Here is a 13,251-nt window from a genome sequence, read left to right as displayed (position 1 = left end):
CAGAACCCTTGCTTCCGAAAGGAAGTCTTGGGAGTCTAAAGCACAGTATGAAAGGAGAGTTTTCTTTCATTCAACCAGGAGGGTTGAAAGAAAACAAAAACCTCACAGATCTCCACATCCACACAACCAATGCGGATGCAGGGACCTCCTCCACTGTGCTATTGTATTCTGACAGCAGAGACTCCCTTCTACCCCCCTCCACCCTGTCAGTCAATAGCTGCAGGCTTCTGTTGGACAAATAGACACACACACACACACACACACACAAAACTTGGCTGGTTCTTGCTGAACCATCCGAATTGCAATACGTGTATACCCTAAAGGCTTCACGCACATGGGCACTTAGCTCCTGTGTCTAAAATCCAACACTTTCTGGCACTCAGGGAGTCAAAGGTTGTGCAAAGAACTGGCAAAACTAGCTAATGGCTGTGCTCAGAGTGGAGAGTTTGGGATGAGGAATCATATGCATATGCAGGTAAAAACTGATGCAAAAGTTATCAGTAGGGGGTCCTCAGTACCTGATAGAGGAATTTCAGACCCCACCCCATCATCCTTTCCATTTTCTTTGTCTGTGCAAGGTCATGGCTTGTCAATGGTTAAAAGTCCTGTGAACCCAGAGGGAAGTAGCCATCCAGCTGGGAGAAGTGCTGGGATAAGTGAGAATACCTATGTAGAAGTCACCTGCAGTACCAGGCAATACTTGCTGTGCCTGGATAAGGAGCAGCAAGACCGCTAAACAGAGCTAGAGACCGAATGCACTATAGCAGGCTGACAAAGCTGTGCAATAAAACCTCCCCTTGCAAAGTATGCTCAGGTAGGCTAAAATGGTGCCTTCACAGACACAAGCAATGATGTTGAATCACCAGACCGCCTCTTTGAAGCCCTGCAACTGCTAAAATCTCATCATAATAATAGAAAAAACTTCTCAAAAAATCCCAATAGACAGGAAAACACTGTCAGGTGGGACTGCCACATTGCTCCACTAGCACACAGAAGTACTCACCAGTCCAGCAGCCCAGTCGTCACTTATCACAGCAGACCAAAGTCTTCACTTATCACGGAAGGCACAACCCCCGCAGGACCTTCAAGTACTGTGATTTCCTCTAGAGGAATCACTGCCCTGGATTGCATCCTGCCAGTGAGGTTACTGGGTGAACTGTTTGTACACTGCTCCAACCAGCAGACGTTACAGGCCATCCCCGCTCTTGAATGTAGTGTCCTGGTACAGGCCCTCTTGGCCTACTGACCATAGCCAATGATGGTGTTAAGACTCACCTCTGTTCCATCAAGGGTATAAGTAATAGGCCAGAAACAATGGAAACAAAGCCAAGCAAAAGGTCTTCAGAAACACAAAGAGGCACATCCATCACCTACAGACACTAGCAAAAAACAAAGGCTTAGTTGAGCTGGTAGGGGTTATGCTTGGGTGGGGATTCCGGCCCTTTTATTTGGCCAGTGTCCATTCACCTGAAGCAACATAACCCAAGTAGTCACAAATATAATCTCCTCTACTCTGTGATTAAGAAACTAGGTTTTAGGAAGGATTTTCAGCGGTCAATGAGATAGATCTTTACAAACAAAAGAACCTAGCTCACTTAATGGTTTTACTGTTAAGATGGGTCACTGGCAGATCCAAAGCGGGCATAGACCATAATTTAACAAATTCCCTCCAAAAGGTGAACATGTCCAAAAAATGTCTAGGACCCTTCAGGGTGCTTCCAGTCCACACAAATGAATAACTCAAATTGCATGTGCATTGGAAAGCTCTTTGCAACTGTACAAGCTCTAAAAGACCCAAGGAAGCAGACAGCAGACTGATTCTCCAGATGAAGAAGAGTAGTACATCTCATCAATAAGACCCAAAACATTCTCCAGTACATCTGAGGTAAAGGCAGGATGACAACAATTCTTCAAATCCTGTGTGACTACAATAGAGAACCCTGACGACAAAGCAGAGGGCTCAGCCTCACCGAAAGGCGTTAATGGGGACTTTGAGGAGGCAGACAATATAAACATAGGGAATCAGGTTTATAGACGTCAGTGTTCTCAGCCAGAAATGAATAAACATCCCTAGAATTGTTCAGAATGTGTGTGATGGAGTCACCCATTGCAACAAGATCATTCCCTCTGTTTAGATACAGACATTTGGTTATGTGGCAGTAATGCAACTCACTCAGGGTACAAGGCAAGGCCTCAGGTATTCCTAAACCCAGGCAGCGAATGAAAGTCTGAAGGGTGGAGTTAACCAAAGTCACTGTAGTAGGGCAGCAGGTTCGGACTGAAGATCACATGGCTCTTTTGCAAAGCTGAAGCGGCAACAGGGACATGCTTCCTATATGTTGAATGGCATAAAAGAGCATGGGTAGCGTGCACAGGACACAGGAAAGGACTTCAGTTCCTCAGCATTAACCCATTCCAAGTTGAAACTGGCAGAGAGTGGGAAATTCAAAAGGTGCCCAGAGGTGCAAATAGTGAGGTAGTTCCATTCCCAGTGCTCAGGTGATTAGTCCAGTCATTGGAATAAGGCTTTAGAGACAGGGCAAGAACAGAGGCAATGAACCTAGAAAGAGCTCCACAGTTAAATTATCCAAACATGTTCTGCAAAGTACCTAACAAGTAATTGACTGACTTAGCCTTGCAAAGTCCAATCCAATGGGGTCTAGCACTCCAAAGCTAGCCTGTGGAAAGACTGGTCCAGATATCTTCCCTATTGGGACTAACTTAAGCAGCAATGGTGCAAGAAATTTGGGTTGAAGAAAAAGGCTTGAAGAAGCATTAAAAAAAAAAAAACCTAGCAAAAAAAAAAAAAGGGTCCTTCTTTTCCTATCAGATCTGAAGGAAATACAACCATCCTTATAGGACTTTAGTAAGAAACTAAGGCCTGCTGGGTAGAGGAGAGATAATCCTGTGCTGGCAAACTGCAGAGCCATTTGTTCAGTGAAACTACATATACATTTGTTCTGTATGAATGGGGACAAAACTGAACGTTACTAGGCTATTTTTGCTCCAGGTTGAATGTTATTTATTTATACAGAATACAGTGAATCAGGAAAATACCACATTATGGCGACTAGATGGAGATGACGGTGATCGGAATGAAACATTTCACTACGATTGTCAGCACTACTTACTTTTATCTACAATGAACCAGAAAGAAATAATAGTTTGCTCAACACAATATTAACAAGAAACAAACCAACTGCTAAGTCCTAGCTTACTATACTCAAATAAGTTCCAAAGATCTGACACCTTTAAAATGAAAATAAAAGTTTGACTGGTGGATCAAAATATAGAGTACAGCAGATTTCTTTCAATTAATGCACAGTGAAAGTAGCCTTTGGTAAACAATCAGCATGAGTATGCAATGGATTAGTAGAATGTAAAGCTTGCGGGGTGTATGTGTAAAGTGTCATCGAACAGCACATTATCCCTCACCTCTGCTTTAAGTTGTTCTCCTCCAGTCATTGCCTCCAGCTGCTCCATTGTAATTTCTTCAGTGATTTCAATCCCAGCCATCTTTTGTACAACCTCTTTCAGAATCAGCAAATCAAAACTGCAAGGCAAATGTGACAGAAGGAGAAATAAATGTTGAGATTTACTACATAGACCAACAGCCAGCATTTCTGAACACAGTTCTGTGAAATTTAATGAAGTAAAAACAGTACATAATATTTCAAGGAAAAACAAATAAAATGGTGGTTAAACACTTACTAAAAGGTTAACATTTTTATATTCTAATCAATGCTTACCTTTTTCCGGCTTTTAGTTGGTTCGCTACATACTGCAGAAGTCCAGCCAATTCTATGGGATATTTCCTAAAAATTGCTCCACAAAAGCTAGCTAGGCCTGCAGGGAAAAAGCAAAACAAAAAACAAAACATAAGACCTTTCTGAAATCCAGGCAAGCTCTCACTGAGGTCTTGTTAATATGAGCTTCACCTTGTATAAAAATGCAGTTCCCACAGCAAGTTCAACAAAGTATTTGCAAAGCTATCAGATAGTTTGACCTCATGCACACTGCAACTGTCAAACACTTGTTTTACAGGCATTTTACTTTTTTCCTGCCAGTAAACACTCCTCTACGTTAGCCTATGTGTCTATGCACACAATCATTTACAGGCATGTAGAGGAGGGGGTATTTAGGCAGCAGGTGCCCCCATAGCAAGCTACTTGCTGTGGGGGCACCCGACAGACAGGAGGAGTCAGGAGAGCCTGCAGGTGACATAAGAGGAAGATCCAGGCTGCTCTGTGCAAAACCACATCACACAGTAGGTAAGTATAGCATGTTAGTTATTTTCAAAAAAAAAAAAAAAAATTAACCCTTAGAATCCCTTTAAGTAGAAATTGGATACTTCAGGTGCAAGAACACCGTATTCCTATGCAACAGCAAATAGGGCTCTCTATAGGACAGGGTGGCTTGCTCCAAACCCCATCTGGCAAAGAAAATTGTCACTAGGAAGCAACCTTACAGGTAAGATCTGCTAAATTAATTTCCCAGATAAGTCCAAAAGGTGACTTTTGAAAGACCAAAAGGTACAACGGGAAGGTCCCACGGTGTCACTGGTGTCTGGTTAGGCAGAGTTAATTGAGAAACCTCCTGAACAAGGCCTTCATCAAGGAGCGAGAGCTAAGGGTCTCTGGAACAGAATGGCCAAGGGCCAATGTCCTTCCAGGGTATTCAAAGCCAATTTCTGATCCAACTCTAACCATAAGAAGGTGAGCAAACAACTCAGAATATTGGCAAGGATCCTCTGCTCAAACAACTCAGAAGTTCCTCTGCTCACACCAATAGAAAATGACTTCCAAATACAAAAGATATAGCCTTGTGTGAAGTCTCTTCTCTTTTCTCACCCTAAACAGTGTGGGAATCACCGAACCCAAGATACCTGGACCTCCAAAACCATGCCATTAAAGCCAGCAATCAAGAAGTAAATGGAACTTTGTTAGTCCAGAAGAGGCCAAGGTTCCACCAACGTGAGAAGAACTTATGCATTTGATAAAGCTCCACATAATGGTCCAATAAAAGGATGTACAAGCTAGAACTTAACCCTTGGGTGGTTCAGTGGATATGCAGTTGGCTAAAGGAGAGATTCCCAGTGTGGCTGTAAATGGGGTTAATTTGGAACAGAATCAGTCACTAATGGTGTACCAAAAGGCTCTGTACTAGGTCTTGTTCTGTTTAATCTATATGTAAGTGATATAACTAAAGGGTTAGTGGATAAGGTATGTCTTTTTGCTGATGAGACAAGGTGTGCATAGACCAGATATCCCTGGAAGGGTCTGTAATATGGAACATGATTTGGCATTTCTGTAAAACTGGTCAAGACAGTGCAAACTGCAGTTCTTTTTTTCTAAAAGGTAAAAAAATACACCTAGGGAAAAAGGATACCTCGATAGAGTACAATATTGGGGGTGCACTGTTGACCAGCACTACAGAGGAAAAAGGTTTGGGGCACTTATGTTAGATTGCAAAATGAGCAACCAGTGTAGCCAGGCAGCAGGAAAAACAAATAGAATTATAGGATGCATCAGTAGAGGGATCACCATCAAAAGAAAGGTTTTGTACATAACAGTCTGAAGGAAGGGAAAGGAAAGACATGAAACCTTTAATACATCAAGGAGGTGAACAAATTTCTTGAGGGCAGTATTTTCAATATGAAGCCAAGATCAAGAATATGGGGGTATGACCTCAAACTAGCAGGAGGAAAGTTCAAAATTAATCTTCAAAAAAGTGTCAGCCTCTCTACCTCAATCCTGTTTAGTAGATACAGTAAGAGCTGAAGAGGGGGAAAACACACCAGAGTACCTCCAGCAAACACTTGAGGCTTTTTTTTGGCCATCAGCCTGTCCAGTTTCTTGATAAACCTGGCTGCCAGAGGTCCATATCTGGAGTCACCCATCACTGACAAATTCACCTGCATACCTCCAGGTGCAGCCAAAAATTCCCCTGATGTCAACTTCTATTGACGTCTAAAAGTCCACCTGCCAGTGTTCCACTTTCGGAATGTGCAAGGCTGATATGGCCAGAATGTTGATCTCTGCCCAATACAGGATGATATCTGCCTCGTGACGGATTCAAAAACCACCAATTCAGAAAATACCTGGCTCTGGTTGACAGGCAAATGGGCTGATCGAGTAACTGTTAACCTGATCGAGACCGACAGAATGTTTTACTGCAGAGGTCAGGAATGACATTGGATATACAGGACTGGCTCAAGCAAGGTTACCATGATGCCCATGATCTGCATGGAGGCCATCACCGAAGCAAATACAGTGGACCGAAGGTTCTGAACTTGTGCCCAAAGTGAGACCATTTCCTGCTGCAGCAAAAACACCTTGTTCTGGGCTGTGTGCAAGACCAAACCCAAGTATTCCGGACATCATCATTTGGTGGCTCACCTGCAGAAGAAAGTGATCCAAGTATCCCAGAATGTGAATCCTTTGGTAAGGGAATGAAGCAAAAGTAGATATGTCTTAAAATTTGTAACCAAAGGAAATTATGTTCTGTACCTAGGTGTCTGAGATCTCCCCACATCAGATTGTTGAAAAGGCCAACAGATCTCGCCCACACTGACAGCATTGAGACATCCCTTCATTGCAAAGAAGACCTGGGGCTAGGTTTGGAGGGTTCATGGGGAAAGGAATTGCTTGGTTTGGCCTTGGAAGTAGATGACTGGGGAGAATGAAAGGACGACTTCTTCTGTCCTGAGGAAACAAATTTACCCAGAGAGACCCTCATGTTCTTCTTACTGGGCAAAGGGGTACTTTTAACTTCTGTCACCTTCTCAATCTTTTCTTGCAGGCAGGTTCAGCCAACCACCATTTCAGCCAAATAATTATTTGCATCTTTACAAGCAGAAGCACAATGCAAGATAACGGACAAGAGCACAAAAAAGTGGGAGGACAGTCTCACAAAATATTGGCCTTTACTGGCACACCAAAAGACAAAAAGTAAAACCATTGCAACCTTTTTTACAATATATCTATAAAACATAGGAAATACATTCATAAAATGAACACCAAAACGGTGTCACATGTAAATATGTAGTCTAGTATTAGGACAGAATAACTTATACATGTATAATACACCCAACCCAGGTAAATATAGTTGGTTGGTGGTTTGATGAGGCACCGTGGAGGTCTTAGTTTTTGATTTAACTTATGAAGAAAATCACCAGAGCACCCAAAATGGCGCTCACACGCATACAGTGCCTTGAAAAAGTACTCATACCCCTTGAAAATTTTACATATTTTGTCATGTTACAACCAAAAATGTAAATGTATTTTATCGGGATTTTATGTGATAGATCAACACAAAGTGGCACATAATTGTGAAGAGGAAGGAAAATGATAAATGGTTTTTAAAATGTTTTAGAAATAAATATCTAAAAAGTGTGGCGTGCATTTGTATTTAGCCCCCTTTTCTCTGATACCCCTAACTACAATCTAGTGGAACCTAATTAGTAAATAGAGTCGACCTGTGTGTAATTTAATCTTAGTATAAATACATCTGTTCTGTGCAGCCCTCAGAGCTTTGTTAGAGAACATTATTGAACAAACAGCATCATCAAGGCCAAGAAACACATCAGACAGGTCAGGGATAAAGTTGTGGAGAAGTTTAAAGCAGGGTTGGGTTATGAAAAAATATTCAACGCTTTGAAAATCTCACAGAGCACTGTTCAATCCATCATCTGAAAATGCAAACCTACCAAAAAATGGCCGTCCACCTAAACTGACAGGCCAGGCGAGACGATCTTTATTTAGAGAAGCAGCCAAGAGGCCCGTGGTAACTGTGGAGGAACTACAGAGATTCACAGCTCGGGTGAGAGAATCTGTCCACAGGACAACTATTAGTTGTGCACTCCACAATCATGGCTTTTATGGAACAGTGGCAAGAAGAAATCCATTGTTGAAAGAAAGCCATAAGAAGTTCCGCTTGCAGTCTGCAAGAAGTCATGTGGGGGACACAGCAAACATGGAAAAAGGGGTCTGGTTAGATGAGACCAAAATTTAGCTTTTTGGCCTAAAAGCAAAAACGTTATGTGGCACAAAACTAACTTTGCACATTACCCTGAACGCACCATCCCCACCGCGAAACATGCTGGTGACAACATCATGTTGTGGGGATGCTTTTCTTTAGCAGGGACAGGGAAGCTGGTCAGAGTTGATGGGAAGATGGATGGAGCCAAATACAGGGTAATCTTAGATGAAAACTTGCTAGAGTCTGAAAAAGACTTGAGACTGGGGCAAAGATTCACCTTCCAACAGGACAATGACCCTAAACATGCAGCCAAAGCTACAATGGAATGGTTTAGATCAAAGCATATTCATGTGTTAGAATGGCCCAGTCAAAGTCCAGACCTAAATCCAATTGAGAATCTGTGGCAAGACTTGAAAATTGCTGTTCACAGACACTCTCCATCCAACCTGACAGAGCTTGAGCTATTTTGCAAAGAAGAATGGGCAAAAATGTCACTCTCTAGATGTGCAAAATACCCAAAAAGTCTTGCAGCTGTAATTGCAGTGAAAGGTGGTTCTACAAAGTATTGACTCAGAGGGGCTGAATACAAATGCACACCACACATTTCAGATATTTGTAAATAATTTTGAAAGCCATTTATCATTTTTCTCCAACTTCACAATTATGTGCCACTTTGTGTGGGTCTATCACATAAAATACCAATGAAATACATTTATATTTTTGGTTGTAACATGACAAAATGTGGAAAATTTCAAGGGCTATGAACACTTTTTCTAGGCACTGTATGTGCAGGATTCTCTGGGCATGTCAAGCCGCATGAGATCAGGCCTCCTGGCAGTGAAGAAAGCTGGGGGGCGGAACTGGTCCGGAAAGCTAAGACCTTCTGCTGCAGTGAACTACTGCAGCCTGCAATTAGTATTGACAGTAGGAGATTTCACTATTACTTATAAATTCCCAATTCTTTCACATTGGGTGTTGCATCCATCATCTAATGGATGCTAGCAATAAAAAAAAAGAAAAAGAAAAAAAAAGTGTATTGCATGGTGGTAGGGTGTTCTATGCAAAACTGTTAAAAGATTTGAGTGACTTTGCCATTGTCCAGTCACCTAGTGTTGACCTATAACTCATTAGTTCTGATTAAAAGCCAGTGTCCTGTACTGTAGGATAAAGATTAAAAATAAAAGAAAAAGAAAGAGGTCTGCAAGCAAAGGAGGCAGTCAACATCCATGCATCTAAAGGCAAACAATTCACAAGGGTCAGTCCACTAAAAGCTGATATTTCACTTAATACAGTTAAACATGCAATTTGTTTAATCTCTCAGGATAATAAATACAGCTAGAAAATCTACAATTTCTGGGGAAATTGTGTGAAATGTTCTTGCCTCCACCAGTAGTCTATAATTGCAGTGGGTGGAGTAGCTTTTGTCACTCTGCTGCCTGCTCACACACCTGGGTTCCTATGGCAACTCATTCTACAGCAAGGGGAGAGGAGAGGTTATAAACAAACTACTCCAAGTTGCTGACTTCACTGGCGGTTGCCATCTTCAAATGGTTGTAGTTTTGAAACTATAAATCCTACAGCAAAGAGCTTTATATTGTGAGAACAACAAGACCCAGACCTACATTTTGATGCATAGTATGTCTCTGAAATATTTAAAATGAAGGCGCAGTTTAAAATGTGCCCTTTAAATTTCAGATGTCTAGAGTGGATTTTCAATGAATGTCAATGGGCGGCGTGAGTTGCAAACAAATGGTCATATTGTGAAAACTATCAGGATTCCTCCATTCATTCCTATGGGACCAATTTCACCACAAAAAACGCGATATTTTGTGAACCATTCGGCAAAACGTTCCAAAGTAATAGCACACCAATCCGGAACAAACCGTTTTGGTATATTACTTGTCTATGTAGTATAAAAACTGTGGGAGGAGTTAGGGTGGTAAACTTGGCTATAATAATAAGAATATATATGTGAGATAACAGTAAGTGTTCTTGCAAGAACACTTAACTAGAAAAGCTCCAATTTCTGTGGAAATTGTGTGAAGTGTTCTTCTCTCCACCAGTAGTCTACAACTGGAGTGGGCGGAGTAGCTGGGTGGAGTGGCTTGAGTAACTGTTGTGTGGTTGGAGTGGCTGGAGTAACTGTGAAAAGGTTGGACTGGGCAGAGTAACTGTGTGGAGTGTTTGGAGTGAGTAAAGATAGTAAACATTACACTAACCAATTGATTGATCAAATTTAAAAAGTGCACATGGCAAGCTTGATAGAGTGAGAAATGCATTTCAACTTTTAAATTATTTATATAGCACATTTAATTGCAATGTTGTTGCCCAAAGTGCTTCACAGTTACATGAAAACATACATTTATATAAACCTTAGCAGCATTTTCACCTCAAATACTCTCTACTGTAGAAAACGTATTTCCAAACCTTTAACCAGAAGCTGGCCAAACTGTCACAAATTCAAATTAGATTTCAAATAGGGCAGAGAAGAGCGGTTAAAAACAAACTGCTCCAAATTGCTCACTTCACTGGCGTCTTCACATGGTCGTAGTTTTAAAAACTATAAACCCTACAGTGAAAAGCTTTATATTGTGAGAATCACAACACCCAGACCTACATTTTGATGCATAGTATGTCTCTGAAATATTCAAAATGAAGGCACAGTCGCAGTTTAGAGATTGCCCTTCAAATTTGAGGTGGCTAGTGTGGAGTTTCAATAAATGTCAATGGGCTGCGTGAGTTGCAAACAAATGGTCATATTGTGAAAACTATCAAGATTATGGCTTAGCCGTGGACATTTTTAGTGGCAGCAGAGATAGCTGAACGTTTTGATATAACATTTGTGTAGGTGGGCTTGAAAATGAGGGAGTGATGGCAGTTTAGAAATCATGTCCTGATTTTTCAGCTCACACTCTAGCTTTTGTCAGCTCCCACTCTAGTTTTGAACATTCCGCCATTCATTCCTATGGAACCAATTTCAATGGCGATATTTCGTGAACCATTTGGCGAAACGTTCCACAAAGTAATAGCACACCAATCGGGAACAATCCGCACGTTTCGGTATATTACTTGTCTATGTAGTGTAAAAACTGTGGGAGGAGTTGGGGTGGTAAATTTGGCTATAATACTATATATGTGAGATAACAATAAGTGGTCTTGCCATGCAAGAACACCTAATAATACAATATATAATAATTGAATAGGAGGGTAGGAAGACTGAACCCTACAAGTAGACAGGAATACAGACATGAACGACCGTAGGAAGATCCTACTTTTGGAGTAACCAAGACATATAAAAAAGGGTTGTTCAATTTGAGTTTGACTGACCCTTGAATTTTTTGTTTATCAGACAGGATCTAAAAAATTAATAGCAAGTTTGCACTAACTCTGTAACCAGCTGGAGATTGTTGTGTCATCATGCTTCATCTTTTCTTTCTCTGGATTCGCAAGAGCTTCAATTATACAGTCTATATTTATGGTTAAGAAAAATATATAACGTTTTACCTTTCTCTTATGAACATGACCAACATAATGCAATAAACACAAAATTTTGTTATCCAGCAAGAAACTCTGCGTTTTACCACATGATATTTTTGTTTGATTCAACACCCTCTCTTTAGCAGCACATTCGTACCTTCTTTCATTCTCTACACTGTTCTATTCAGCTGCTGGAAACAAGGAAAGAAAGCCCTGTGTAAGCTCAAAATCACTGTACTAGAGGATTGCAGGACTGAGAACCTATTATTCCCATGTGAAAGTGATGGGCCAATTACCAGTACTGTCACAATGGTAAGGCAAGTGAGTCACATGCTCCTGTCCAGGCATCTTCTTTCTTCAGAAAGGAAACAAGAATACCTGTTGATAAAATTGGACATTATGGCAAACCTGTAGCTTTGGCCTTTATGGGGTAAAACACATATTTGCTTTAGGTTTATACAGCCATATGAGCAGAGGTACAGATAATATAAAATCACAATGCTTTTGAGAATTTTCAAGGTAATGCGTTGCAATGTACAAACTATTTAAAAGACATAATGGGTCAACCAAAAGGATACAGGCAAGGACATCATAGTTCAATGAAGTGAGGTATTTCAGTGAGTCCACAACAGGTGTTATTAAATTGTCATATTTTTGTATCTGAGAAAGAATCTGCAAAAAAAAAATAAGAATAGTTAACTGACCAAACAAAGGAAAAATGTACAGATAATTTTAAAATAGGCTCTAAAAAGAACTAGAAAAAGAGAGAAAGGCGCCTCTAAGTGCAGTATTGACAATTTATTTAGTAAACAATAGATAAATTGCACTTACAAGATAAATAGTTAAAAAGACTCATCATGTGGTGTAATAAGATCCAGGTGGGACATCCAGCCGTCCAGCAGCAAACTGTCTATAGGAACAGGAAGTAGAGTCCAGGATGTGCCTGTGCAACAAAATGAAGCTTGGAAAGCAGAGTCGGATGTAGGGGATGAAGGGGGCGGTAATGCATTTTGGAGCATGCTCAATAGGCTCCTTCTTCATACTCTGCTCTCCAAGCTTCATTTTGATGCACAGACACATCCTGGGCTCTACTTCCTGATCCTATAGACAGAGTTTGCTGCTGAACAGCTGGATGTCCTATCTGGATCTTATTACACCACATGATGAGTCTTTTTAACTATTTATCTTGTAAGTGCAATTTATCTATTGTTTACTAAATAAATTGTCAATACTGCACTTAGAGGCGCCTTCCTCTCTTTTTCTTGTTACTGCATTAGAGCCTTGCTTCCACTCTAAGAAGAGCTGCCTCAGTGTTACTGCTCCCATCCATCCCTGATATCCATCTGGCACCTTTATCCTACAGCTACAGAGGTTGGGCTCTAACAAGCGCATCCTATATAATATACATTTTCTAAAAAGAATTAGAACAATACTAGTTCCCAGGCTGCTATTCTGATCGAAAGGCTTTAGTACTTTCACTGCAAACAAGTGCAGAGAATTCCAGCAACATTCTGACTTGTTTGGTGAGCATGTGTGTTCAAGGTAGGTGTCTCAAAGTAATGAAGCCGGAGACAGCCAGACCAACTAGCCCTTTCACCAGGAAAGGTCAGCAAAAGCAGCCTGTGAATTTCTGTCTCTATGGGTTTCCTTTAATAGAAAGAGTTAATTGTTTGTTTTAAATACAATACTTAAGTCTTATCTGTTTAACAAGTGCTCGCCAATACACACACATGCGGCTGCTGAGTGAGTTTGAATTCACAGTGGCCGCATAGATGTGCCCATAGGGAACAATTT

The 13,251-nt window shown here is 40.9% G+C and overlaps 1 protein-coding gene across 1 annotated transcript in view; it reads right to left on the bottom strand.

The window, feature by feature from the left end:
• THOC2 (THO complex subunit 2) overlaps positions 1-13,251 on the bottom strand; it is a 194,010-nt gene that overhangs the window by 103,212 nt on the left and 77,547 nt on the right. Inside the window, exons 17-20 of the mRNA XM_089677206.1 lie at positions 12,036-12,129; positions 11,367-11,447; positions 3,750-3,846; positions 3,436-3,553 (exon numbers count right to left, since the gene is read on the bottom strand). Coding sequence (XP_089533332.1) covers positions 3,436-3,553; positions 3,750-3,846; positions 11,367-11,447; positions 12,036-12,129 — 390 coding nt within the window. The remainder of the gene's footprint in view (positions 1-3,435; positions 3,554-3,749; positions 3,847-11,366; positions 11,448-12,035; positions 12,130-13,251) is intronic.

Source organism: Staurois parvus, unplaced genomic scaffold (assembly GCF_062004578.1).
Source record: "Staurois parvus isolate SC_StPar_1 unplaced genomic scaffold, SC_StPar_1.0 ptg000181l, whole genome shotgun sequence".
In the NCBI taxonomy this organism is placed as follows: Eukaryota; Metazoa; Chordata; class Amphibia; order Anura; family Ranidae; genus Staurois; species Staurois parvus.
This window is presented reverse-complemented; position numbering and strand designations above follow the sequence as displayed.